Below are 13498 nucleotides of genomic sequence, written 5' to 3' on the forward strand. Positions count from 1 at the left end.
TGATTGAGGCAGAAGTATCACTTGAATTCAGGAGTTCCAGGCCAGATCTGGCAACATAGTGAGCTCCCCAACTTACAAAGTAAAACTACAAAAATAGAGCCAAGTGTGATGACTTAGACCTGTAACTCTTGCACTTGGTAAGCTGAAGCAGGATTGCGACAGTACAAAATAGAGTTTCAACAAGCAAACAGTCTTAAAGGTTTAAACAAAACCATTTTGATTAAATTATTATACATTTATAGAAATGGCATTTACATATAATTTGATATATAACATTTCATATAAGTAAATTAAGAAAACCAGGGCCATGGAGATGGCTCAGTGGGTAAAAGTATCCGCTACTCAAGCCTAATCACTAGAGTTCAGTCTTTTGAACCAATTAAAAAACCCAAGATGTATTTGTGAGCATCAGCAATCCCAGCACTCCTAAGGGGAGATGGGAGGCAGCCAGTCATGGCCTGGAAGCTTGAGGGTCAGCTAGCCTGATGTGTGAGCATCTCAGACACAGGGTAGATGTTAAAAGTTGTCTGCTGACTTCCACGTATGCATCTGCGTGTTCATTCATATTCTGTCTCTGTTGTTCTTCCTCCATTTCTGTCTGTCCTTGTCTGTCTGTCTGTCCGTCTCTCTCTCTCTCTCTCTCTCTCTCTCTCTCTCTCTCTCTCTCTCTCTCTCTCTCTTTCTCTCTCTCTCTCTCTCTCTCTCTCTCACACACACACACACACACACACAAATTCACATACTCATATACACATACACATGAGAAAAAATACCAGTAGAATTCTGTGGTAGAGTTAACTATCAATAGGTGTTACAATTTTGATTTTAAGGTCTGAAGAGTTGGCTCAATGGTTAAGAGCACTTGTTGCTTTTGCAGAGGACCTGCATTTGATTCCCGGCAGCCACACATTGGCTTACAACCATGTGTAACTCTAGTTCCAGCGGATCCAACTCTTTCTTCTGACCTCTTTGTGCACACACATGCTACATATCAATTTCATGTAGGCAAAACCTTGATATACTTAAAACAAAAATCTAAACATTTCAAATTTTATTTTGTAGCTTAAAAATATCACTCAAAACAGTATTAAATGAATAGAATGAATTTCATTTATTTTTTGTACAAAAGTATGGGTTGGTATAAAGATGATATATTAGAGAAAGCTAGGGGTATTGAATCTCTGTAATTTCAGCTACTAGGGAGGCAGAGGCAGGAGTCTCATGAGTTAGAGATCAGCCTTGGTAACTTAGCAGCATTTCATGTCTTAAGATGGAGATGTAGCTCAGTGGCAGAGTGCTTTCCTAGTGTGTGGGAGATTGTGAGTTTAATAGTTTAATCCTTAGCACTGCAAAGAAAGGGCAGGGTATGGAATAGGAAACTTCTGAAAAGGTTTAATCTGTTTGTTTATGTCTAAGTACTTTTCTGAATGAGTGCTTTAATTCACAAAGAAACAAGGTGGCTTGGGGACTTTAAAATATAAAAATACAGGTTATTATTATTTTGATTTAGTAGCTTTTGAAGCAATTCTCCATTTAAATAAAAATAATTACAGTGGAAGTTGTTTGATGGAGATGAACACAAGCTCTTGTTCTTTTCAGATGGGCTCAGTTCTTTATCCATCCACTGATGATCAGAGATGCAATTGACCGAGAGGTGGAAGCTGTGGACAGTGGTAAAGACACTTTATGTTTTCTAACAATTTTTTTTATTCAAACTGGTTGTTAGCATTTTTCATTCTTTTCAAAACTAAGTGACTTTATCTGTATATTTCAAAGAGCAGCATTGAAATAGATGCATTATCCCGAGCTTGGATAATAAAGCTCTCATTTAGGATCAAGCTGCCAAAATCTGTAAGGATACTGAGTTCCTAAAGCTAATGTTAGACCTTAGAGCTTCAAAATTTCAGTTTCTCTGTGTGTGTAGAGACCCTTTCTCTGAGGTTCCGTTTCAAGGGTACATTGTTACAGTTTGTCCTTTGTTACTACTGCCGCTGATGCTATGCATTCTTTGTGGCTTGAATTTTGCTATAAAAATAACTGATATGTTTGTGGATTAAGAAATTATATTCCTAGCACAAAGTATATTTCATTTTGCTTTCTGACATTTTCTCTCAACTTTGGGGATTTATTTGCATGCTAAAAATCAAATAGGATTTATTTGTTGCTAAAAGAAGATTATAAAAGAAATTATCCTTGAACATTAGCTATTTTAAGTTGGTTATGATGGTATATTCCTGTAATCCTTGTACTGGAAAAGCTGATGCAGAAGGATAGACTTGAATTCCAGGGCAGGTTTGGCTACAGAATGAAACCATGTTTCAAAAAAAAAAAAAAAATTAACCGTTTTAATGATAATTCTTACTCTCACTTAAAGCATACTTGCTTACATAATGTATCTTAGTGGTTGAGGTATTGGGATAAAAGGTATGTCCTAAACCCACTTATCTACCAAGTGGTAGAGTGTGTTCTCTGAGTGTTCAGATAGTTATACTGTATTTACCAACTAGCCACTTTTTATGGCTGTGTTTGCATGTCTAGGGTGTTAACTGTTTGTTGCCCTTGAACAAATTGCCAGAAGTTCAGTGGCTTAAAGTAAAACACAATTATTTTCTTGTTGAGGTCAAAGTCTAACTGACTTCTCAGGCCTGCATGCTGGTTTCTTTGGACTCAGAGAGAATCTGTTCTTTATTCCTTTCCATCCTAGCTACTAGCGTCAGCAGTGTTGACTCTTTCCTCTCTGATCCCTGCTTCTGACACTTTTTCTGATCCTCCCATTCCCCACTCTTAAGGCCCCTTCCTGTAATAATGAATCTATTCAAGTAATCCCGAGTAACCTCTCTTTTTCAGGGTTCATGACTTTATCATAGCTGCAAAGTCCCTGTTACTGTATAAACTAACACATTCACACATGTCAAGGATTAGGAATGGACTTCCCTCCAAAACTGTACTGCTGGAAACATGGCAATAGAACACCTCAGCCAAGATGTACACTTCTTTTAAAATAGTTTCTCTTATGTTATAGCCATGTCTTCATATTTTTACAGAGTCTTTTAAGAAAAATATTTGCGTTCAAAGAAGAAATTATTTTTAGTGGTCACCTTTATAATTTACAACTAAAGTATATTCCTGAATACTGACTTCTGCTAATGTTTCTAGTTTATCTGGTTTTTCACCAGGTTAGCTGTGCTAACAGGTTTTCCTGGCTTCTCTTTTGGTTCTCATCAATTAGATTGGCATAAAAAAATGAATTTCTTTAATGCAGATCTCATATCTCCCAATTCCTGACAAATTTCTGCAGTGCTTTACCCCATGATAATTAATAATTAGCATCTATTGAGTACTATTTCTTTGTGTTACTGTCCTTGATGAAATGAGGCTTAGAGGGTTTGAGAACACAGCGTTGCAGTCATGGTCTCCCTGGGGATCTGTAGTCATTCATGATTGTACTTGTGTGATCTTATGTCTTCCTTTTGATTTTTCAATTTTGTTCTATCTTGACCTGTCTTTGTGTCATGGGTGCCATGGTCTTTTCCTCTCTTTGTTTTGAACATTCCCATATTATGCTTCTCTTCCTTTACTCAGAAAATCTCATTGTCCTTCAAACACAGCTTGAGTGGCTTCTTAAAAAGCCTTTCTTTACAGTGTCCATCACTAACACAAACATATTTGTTTATTGCTTATCCTCTCCTATGGGAATACCAACTCAGTACAGGGCTTTTATTGACATTTCTGCTATCAGCTATTACATGTGTGTGTGTCTGTGTGTCTGATGAGCAGTAGGTGTTCAGTAAATAATTTTTTTTTGAAAGACATAGCTTATGTACTCTTAAGTAAGAGTCAAAAGCTCGTTTAAGTTCTGTTAGGTCCCTTTATGGAATCAGACAAGTTAAGTAATTTGCTCAGAGTTGTACCAGTTCAGTGATACAGCTAGGATTGTGGCTGTTCTAGTCTGTATGGATTTCTTTAATAGAACACTGCAGGCTTGGGGCTCACAAGGTCAGCACCTCTCTATTGTACAGGCTAAGGAGCCCAGTGTGAAGGCACCTGTAGATTTGGTGTCTGGCAATGGCCTGCTTCTATATTTGTAGACTGCTACCTTTACATAACAGAAGGGGCAGGGGAGCTCTCTGGGGTAGCTTTATTGTTTTGGCTTTGAGCCTTCAGTGCCTAAGCCATTTCTCCAGCACTGGGATCACTTTTATAAGCACACTCATTTCATTCATGAGAGCTTATGATCTAAACACTTAACAGTCCTCATCTTTGAAAGCTGTCACATTGGAGATCGGGTTTTATCATATGAATTTTAGGGAGATATAAACATTGCAACTGTAGCATTAGCAAAGATACTTGTGACTTCTAAGCAATTGTTAATTATCATACTTTATTATCAACATAGTTGTTTTGAATGATATTTGAACAGAATATATGACCAAGGTCTCAGGTCTGAAGACTGACAGCATTTTTTTATTAGTGCTTTCTTCAGAGAATTCTTAGACTTAGAAATCTAGAGCTGGGGCTGGAGAGATGGCTCAGTGGTTAAGAGCACTCGCTGCTCTTCCAGAGGTCCTGAGTTCAATTCCCAGCAACCACATGATGACTCACAACCATCTATAATGGGATCAGATGCTTTTTCTGGTATCTCTAAAAATAGCTACAGTGTGCTTATATATAATTAATAAATACATCTTTAAAAAAACTAAAAAAAAAAAAATCTAGAGCTGAAACATTCAGATCATTAATTATTTTGCCTCATCTGAAAATAAGAGAAAACTCTAGAAAGGTGATCAGTTTACTCAGAATGATTGATTAAGTTATAGGACCAAGTTTAGGTTGTTGAGTTACCAGCTTCAGTTTTATAGCATATTTTTAAATTCAGTTTTATTACTGCTTGCTTTAAGTTCTGTAAGCTTGAATTTCCAGACAATCAAGAAAATAATTAAATTTCATTTTACTGAAAACATTTCTTTAAAACTGACAGAGTATCAGCTTGCAAGACCTTCTGATGCAAACAGAAAAGAAATGTTGTTTGGAAGTCTCGCTAGACCTGGACATCCTATGGGGAAGTTTTTTTGGGGTAAGATACTATAATTTATCTTATTTCTAGGTAAGGAAGCTGAGAATAAGACAAACTGATTAGAGGGATAGAAATGTTGGTAGAGTGCTTGTCTAGAAAGCACAAGCTCTGGATTTGATCCCCAGAACTGCATAAAATTGGGTGTGGTGGGCGCATTCATGTTATTCCTCAGGGAGGTAGAGGTGAGAGAATCAGAAGTTCAATGTCATCTTCAACATACAGGCCAGCCTGGGATATATGAGACCCTGTCATAACCAAGCAAAGCAACAACAAAATAAAAAAAAAAAAACAAGAAAAAAACCCACCCAGACCACCCAAATGAAAAAACAGTTAATGGCACTGGGATAGCTGAGTGCTCTTTACCTTCTAAGAATGCAGCTAGACAGCTCTCCAAAAGTGAGGTGTGAGCATGCTTGTGCTTGGTCCTCCAGTACTGGGTGTTGCTAGAATGGAATTGGACATTCTGTGAGTGCTGTCTAAGGGCCAGACACTGTGCTGGCTATGTGTGCGTTACAGCATTTGTTCATTAAGAGAGCGGTGCCATTATAATCTCCATTTAAAGATAAGCATATTCTGGAGTTGTGTGATTTGCTTAATTTACACAGGTCATAAATATTTGATGGGGGTTTGAGTATCTGTTATCTGACTGTAAAGTCTGTACCCCAGCCTGATGTTTCCATTTATCCAGAGATACCCAGGAATGATTTTTCTAATACTTTTTGAGCTGTGGCCTAATTTTATTTAACAGGTAAGCTGTTGAACTAGCATCTGCTTTACATACGATATGGCTTTGTATGGTTGGTAGAAGTCATAGTGTGGAGACCAGAATGGATCGCTCTCCTTGACAGCTGTTTTATAATACTTCCCTGTGTCTTTGTGTGACTTACAGCATCCTAGCTTTTTATGTTTTAAGAATTAGGCAGAATTTTGGTAAAATAATTCAGAGAAGAAAACCAAATTAATACCAAACTATCAAGCAAGGAAATTTAGGCAGTTGCTGTCAGTCATTGAGGTTCCTATGTATCTATTCAGAATTGTCTCCTGGCTTATGCTGTTTCTACATGTCACTTGGGTAAATCATAGGCTTTGTAAGCATGTAGAAATTCATTGTTGGTGTAGAGGACCTTTGACAGTTACTTCTCTAATATTTAACTTTTTCATCTTTTTATAGGAAATGCTGAGACACTCAAGCATGAACCAAAGAAGAATAACATTGACACATATACCAGACTGAGAGAATTCTGGATGCGTTACTACTCTGCTCATTACATGACCTTAGTTGTTCAGTCCAAAGGTAGTGTTGTCTGTTACGTCCTCAGTGTCATTTGCCCCTGATTGACAGATCTTGAATAGCAGGAGTCCACTTACATGCAGTTTATTTTTGAAAGTTTGCAACATTTTGGAAAAACTTTCAGATGAAACACATAGCCTAGGGGGAAGAATTAAGAGAAATTTGATTTCATGAATACATAAATATATGTACATAATATTTTATTTACTATCATAAAATATATACAAATCTATAAAAGAATAGATTTACTCTAAACCTGGATAAACACATTGCATCATTTATAGCAGAGAGAAATGTAAACAGATGTTAAGATGCTGTATTAAAGAGTAACATGAAATTAATGCTAGTAAGTTACTACCAGTGTAGTTTCTTATTCCTCTCCACTGCTGTGACATCTGCATAAGGTTGCCAATCATGTTCATACGGATATGTAATCTGCTCTAGGAAACTACTGTAGCCTTTTTTGGTTTTTTTGTGGGTTTTTAAAAAAAGGTCTCAGTACTTGAATAGTCCTCACCATATATAACGTATAATATAGATTTCAAGTACATGTCAATAGGTAGGTTATGTTACTGATACGGCTTTTGTCAAGAGCTGGCTGTTAGTAGCCAGTTTTAGGGATAGTCTAAAAGTTTTCTAACAGGGTTTAGAAGTATGGTTCAGTAGGCAAATTGCTTGCCATTGTAAGCATGAGGATCTCGGTTCCCCTTCGAAAAGATCAGGCACCCGTGTGTTGCCTATAATGTGCTTGAGAGTCAGAGAAAGGCAGATCTCAGGAGCTTGCTGCCCAGACAGTCTAGTTGAACTTCTGAGTTCCAGGTTCAGCGAGGGATCGTGTCTCAAAAATGAGATAGAAAACAATTGAGAAAGACACTTGACATTGGCCTCTGGCTTCCATACATAATAAACACATGCCTGTACATATGCACAATCACAGATCAGGCACATATATTCCAATATGGGTAAGTGTGTGTGTGTGTGTGTGTGTGTGTGTTTACTATTCTAGGGGTCCACATTTCCACATGTTGTTCAAGGGTCAAGTGTTCTACTTTCATAGGATGTTTGAATCAGTATGAAGTATTAGTTACTTCACTATCTGATTAAAAACTGGAGCTAGAGAGATGGCTCAGCAAAGAATGCCTGCTGTGCTTGCAGTGGGCCAGACTTTGGTTCTTAGCATCCATGATGGGTGCCTAACAACTGCATATAACTATAGTTCTAGGGAATCTCACATCTTCTTCTGGTCTCCACCAGCACCCATATATTAGTACACATACCACACTTCACACTACACACACACACTACTGTACATAAAGTATTTTTTTAAAAATGGAAGAAAATAAATATGTTACAAAGTAATGGCAAAGTTCACAGAAACATAAGATCATCTTGTACAAATTATCTCTCATAGAAACAAGTCTATTTATGGAGTAACTTCCAAGTACTTATGAGTATACTGATGTACTCATAGGTCATACACGGTTAAGACAGGATCTCATGTAGCCTTGACCTCCTGGGATTTCAGGCATGTGCCACTACACCTAGCTCAGCTTTTTCTTTTCAGATGATTCATATTTGTGGTTTCATATTTGATTCATGTTGCTCATAAACTTACAGGGCAAGTTGTTTGTTCACCCTCATATAAGGTACTGTAAGATAATTCAGAGCAATCCTGTAGCAATGATAAAAGCATGCTAACTGTGCAAGACTAGAGAGTGCCTCTGCTGCTCCTGTGTCCTGATATCCTAGTGACTGGTGTGGGTGGCACATTGAGACATCAGTAGCTTCTGCTGTGTGACTGGTCCTCACGTCCTCTGCAGACCAGGAGGCACAAAGGCAAAGGCTGGCTCTCTGGCTTCCTTCTTCCTCACTTTGTGTTATTCAGTGTGGACCACTAGTTCATGGAATGTGCCGCCCACATTCAGGGTAGATCTTCCTACACTAGCCGTCTCAGAAAATAATCCCATACACATGTCCTTTGAGTCTTAATGAACCTAAGCTGACACTGAAGATTAATCATGACCTACATACCCGAACCTAAGAAGAATTGTGGGTAAAGCCTCAGCAGATGTAGTATAGTACCAAAGTATATATGCAGGTGGGGCCTGGAAGCAGTTATATATGCAAAGAGAGAAGGGTTAGTCTGGGGAAAGCAGAAATCTTCCTAAAAGATGTATTTTGGAATTCACATGGGTATAAGAGACCACCACCAGTATGGCTACAGTTCTCTACACTTACTAACGATATTGTGTGTCCTGTTCTGCGTTCGTTCCCCTCTTCATCCTTCAAGAAACCCTGGACACTTTGGAAAAGTGGGTGACGGAGATCTTCTCTCAGATACCAAACAAGTAAGATGGTTGCTTTCTGTAAGTTACAAGTTTCCACAGTTAAAGAACATACCTTTTTGTGTGAGTCCCAGAGGTATTTTTGTTTTTTGTCCCCCCCCACAAAGCTTGTAATACTAAGACTTAAGGAAGTTTACTAACTGAATCAAGATCATATTACTTTTGAGTAGAAAAGTTGCGATAGGAACCTATTTCTATCATTTCTGTAGTTCAAAAGTTACATGTTTATAAATTTATATTAAGCAGTACCTCTGATGATTGTGTTTATTTTTACATTTATGCACCGTCCTGGGCCTTTGGAACCATTATAAGAGAGAACTGTATTGGAGAGCATATTGCGTACACCCACCTCTCCGAATGAATTCTGTTTAGGTGTTTGTTCTTTCCTTTTTTCAGTTGTTTGGAATGTGGACTGTTTGTCCCTGTTAAAGAAGTAGTTTTTATATCGTATCACTCTGTATATAGTTGTTACATTTAACAAGTATTATTTCTAGTACAGCTTTCCTACCAAAAAGTCCATCTGGAGGAGAGCTATGAGTAAATGGCTCTGAGAGAGGCTGTGAATATTAGGACGGGGTCTCTGATGCTGAAGAGGAACATGCAGTCATTAGGATTCCTCCATTGCTCATACTGAGAAGGCTCTTAGCCAGCACTGCGTAGGACAGATTGATTCTGAATATTGTCAGTCAGGGAAGCATCCCTAATGCTATTGTTCATAAAGGCTCTTCCTAATTTAATTTTAATGTGTATGTTTTATTTTTCAGTGGGCTACCTAAACCAAACTTTAGCCATTTAACGGATCCTTTTGACACACCAGCATTTAACAAACTTTATAGAGGTTTGTGAATCTAAGTCTTAAATTTGCTTGAAATAACTTTAGTGCCTTTCCTAAAATATAAGACTGCCAATTTTCTTGAAAATGCAAACGCAGTGGAAATGGTAACTGTCGAGGTCTAATCAGGGACAGTGGCCACTGGCGAGCTGTGGTGTCTGTGGCTGCTGGTCTGCGTCCTGCTCCCTGTCTTTTTCATGTTCCTTTTCTTCTTGTCTCCTCCCCTCCACCTTTTCATTCTTCCATTAAGAAAGCAAAAGTAGAAAAGAGAAAATACCTTAAAATTATTTTTTAGAACTTAGTTACACGTAATGATAGTTGTTAAATTAAGAGGGCCTGAGGTCAGTGAACAGGAAAGGGAAGGGCCTCTTTTAGTCTTACTAGGAAGAGAAACACTTTTGGCAAATTTCTTATAGGTAAATTAATGTAAAATATGAAAGATTCTGAAAATGTATGCTTACTAAATATGTATACTATCTTTTTTAAAATTTGGCATCTGTAGTAACTGTACAGTGAGTTGTTAGATAATCACATTATAATTTACTTTCTAGTTTGCCAACAATGAATGTTATAGAGACGTTCCTGAGTCTCCTCCTTTTCTTTGTTCTTTTAATCATGGTAGTTGTTTTTTCTTCCTTCTTTCTTCCCTTCCTCCCTTTCTCCCTCTCTCTCTCCCTCCCTCCCTCCCTCTCTCCCTCCCTCCCTCCCTCCCTCTCTCTCTCCCTCCCTCCTTTCCTCTCTCTCTCCCCCTCCCAGTTGCCTCATTCTTCTCTGCATCTCTACTCCAGGGTCCGCCTCCCACTTCCTCCCATCAGTGGCTGCTTTTGGCACACTCTTTCTGCTTCAGGCTTCATCCTGTTAAGCAAAGAGTGTTTTCTGCTGCTCTAGCTCTAGATTATTCATAGACTCAGAATCTCCAGGAATACTTTAGTCACTGCACACATTTGATCATGAGAAACAGACAGACGCAGGAAGACTTAAATGCAAATGGGTTTTATGATGATCCTGCACTGGAACCAGGAAAGAGGAGTGGGTTTTGCTGTGGACCCCTAACCCTTAGACCCACACCTTTCATGAAAGAAGGGTTTTATCCTTTCTAGCATTTCTGTCTCCTTATTCTTTTTTATTCTTGCTTAAAGCAGAATTACTCAAATTAGAAAATTGGCAACTTGAAATAACAGCTGTATCTTAACCATCCAGTGATTTCTGGAGGATGAAATACATTGAACCAAAAAAATATGTTCTTAGAACAGAAAATGTTATGGAAAAATACTTACAACAGTTCTTCTGACTTGTTTTAAAGTTGTTCCAATCAGAAAAATTCATGCTCTGACCATCACGTGGGCTCTTCCTCCTCAGCAACAGCATTACAGGTGAGCCTTCAAGGGAGATTTGCATCATTAAATCTGGAAATCACAACCAGGGAAGGCTGGGTGATTTTAAATTTAGGGTTTCTACATTTAAAAACCAAGTGTCTTTTAACCTGGAATTTAATTACTAGATTACCAGGTTTTAGGTATTTCATGTTTTTCTTTCTGGGTAGAGAAACTAGAATTTTCAGCCAGGCGTGGTGGTGCACACCTTTAGTCTAGTCTTAGAACTCAGGAGGCAGAAGCTTGCAGATCTCTGGGTTTGAGGCTAGCCTAGTTTATAGCAAGAGTTCTAGACATCAAAGGTTACAGAGAAATCCTGTCTCAAAAAACCAAAACCAAAACTAGATTTTTCTTATGAGTTACTTTACTTGAATCTTTAAAATTAGACATTTGGTATTAATGTTTACTTTACCAATTACTTTTTAGTAGTTGTAGAGTAAAATATATTAATTTATAATTAATTTCCATGACATGTATCTTTTATTTATTTATCAAAAATGAAAGTTAAATAGCTTTAAGTTTCAAAGATTTATTTCTGTAAGTTAGGGGATTATATAAACTCGGGTAAAAATACCAGTTTATCAATGTTTTAGCAGCACAGCTTGGACTTAGTCCATAGCTGCCTTACTCTGTGCCAATCTAGTATGTGTATAACTAACTCAGTTCATATTTTAGTTTACATCGTGAAGGCTTTGAGAATTGTGTATCAGAGCTGGAATCATATTTTGATTTTTTTTCAAGAACTGAATACATTTTTGTGGGCATGACAGCCAGTACTAAGTCTCCATGTGTTTATTGTGTTACAAACATACTACCTCAATGAACTTTGAAACCTAATTAGATTTACTCGTGTGTGTGTGTGTGTGTGTGTGTGTGTGTGTGTGTGTGTATGTTGGATAAATCTTATTTTGGGGAACATACTTTAAAATTATAGTAGAAACTAATGACAGAAGAATTTGAACACTGTAGTTTTACATTCGTTATTATTGTGTGGTAATAACAGTTGCCTGAGATTCTGTAAATAGTAAGTGGTCAGTCAGATGAAGAGTAAAACAAAAACACATGAAATCATATCTTTGGTTCAAGATTTCACTGTACTTAAACTGAAACTAGACTCTAAATGTTCCAGCCTTTAGCATAACTTTTTTTTTAAATTTTAAATCATAGAGCTTGATACAGTAATGAAAGTTTTTGTAAAGATCTGACTCTGGACACTGATTCATATATTCATATATTCATATATTGGGTTCTAAAATGTTAGCCTGTATTACGGTAGAGGGAGCTTGGGAGATGGGGGTCAGAAGGGTCTGTGGGGCTCATTGGCCGGCCAGTCTAATCTGATTGGGAAACTCCAGGCCTGCGGGAGACCCTGTTTCAGAGCAGGTAGACCATAAAGCAAATACCTAAGATTTTTCACTGCCTCCACATGTGCACATGTTCGTATGCACACACACTCATGCACGTGCACAAATCTACACATAAGTGCTCGAGAGGCTCGAGAGGAAGGAAGGAGAGGGAGGGAGGGAGAACAGAGAGAGAGAGAGAGAGAGAGAGAGAGAGAGAGAGAGAGAGAGAGAGAGAGAGAGAGAGAGAAGGAAACCTCAGAAAGTAAAAATAATAAAAATATCAACTCTTGGGGGCTGGAGAGATGGCTCAGTGGTTAGAGCACTGACTGCTCTTCCAGAGATCCTGAGTTCAGTTCCCAGCAACCACATGGTGGCTCATAACCATCTGTAATGAGATCTGATGCCCTCTTCTGGTGTGTCTGAAGACAGCTACAGTATACTTATATACAATAAATAAATCTTTTTAAAAAATTACCTCTCTTGTAAAAAAAACTAGCAACCTCACATTTTGGAATTATTCTGCTCTTTTAGTGAGTTTACATGTAATGTCTTAAAATTTTCTGTTTTTATATTATGGCTGCTAGCTGATTATAATTTTAGATTTACTGACTTCACAAGAATAAGCTTAGATTCTCAAACCTTGTATATTTAAACCTTGTTTTGACTTCTGACCTTTCCTCTTTTTTTTAAGGGTGAAGCCACTTCATTATATTTCCTGGCTTGTTGGACATGAAGGCAAAGGCAGCATTCTTTCTTACCTTAGAAAAAAGCAAGTGTTCAATTACTAAGCATTTTTCTATAACAGTTTCTAAATAATAAACAGTAGGTTTCATCATGCATTGCTTTGCTTTAGTTGTTATAAGGTCTGGAATCAAAATGCTAATGATAGCCATAATGATAATCCAGGTCATTTTAATGACCTTATTTAGGTTTTTTATTTATTTTTATTTTATGTACACTGGTGTTTTGTCAGGTCTCCTGGAAGTGGAGTTACAGACGGTTGTGAGCCACCATGTGGGCGCTGGGAATTGAACCCACGACCTCTGCAAGAGCAGCCATTGCTCTTAACCACTGAGTCATCTCTTCAGCCACTAATGGTCATATTTTTGAGGTCTTTTAAGTGTATGTTGGAAATAATTACAAAGTTAAAACAAAATTATACATGAAAATTAAGTTGATTCCATAAGTATATAAAAAGTGTAGTTCTAATGTGAAAATCTGAGTAAGTTACTCAATT

At 37.6% G+C, this 13498-nt stretch overlaps 1 protein-coding gene across 2 annotated transcripts in view; it reads left to right on the plus strand.

Annotated features, from left to right (window-relative positions):
* NRDC (nardilysin convertase) overlaps positions 1–13498 on the plus strand; it is a 61191-nt gene that overhangs the window by 24683 nt on the left and 23010 nt on the right. For both annotated transcript variants that reach the window (XM_080921595.1, XM_080921594.1), the window contains 7 exons: positions 1600–1673; positions 4979–5074; positions 6246–6368; positions 8656–8713; positions 9475–9548; positions 10846–10915; positions 12953–13030. In XM_080921595.1, coding sequence (XP_080777721.1) covers positions 1600–1673; positions 4979–5074; positions 6246–6368; positions 8656–8713; positions 9475–9548; positions 10846–10915; positions 12953–13030 — 573 coding nt within the window. The remainder of the gene's footprint in view (positions 1–1599; positions 1674–4978; positions 5075–6245; positions 6369–8655; positions 8714–9474; positions 9549–10845; positions 10916–12952; positions 13031–13498) is intronic.

Source organism: Micromys minutus (assembly GCF_963924665.1).
Source record: "Micromys minutus genome assembly, chromosome: 9".
Lineage (NCBI taxonomy): Eukaryota > Metazoa > Chordata > Mammalia > Rodentia > Muridae > Micromys > Micromys minutus.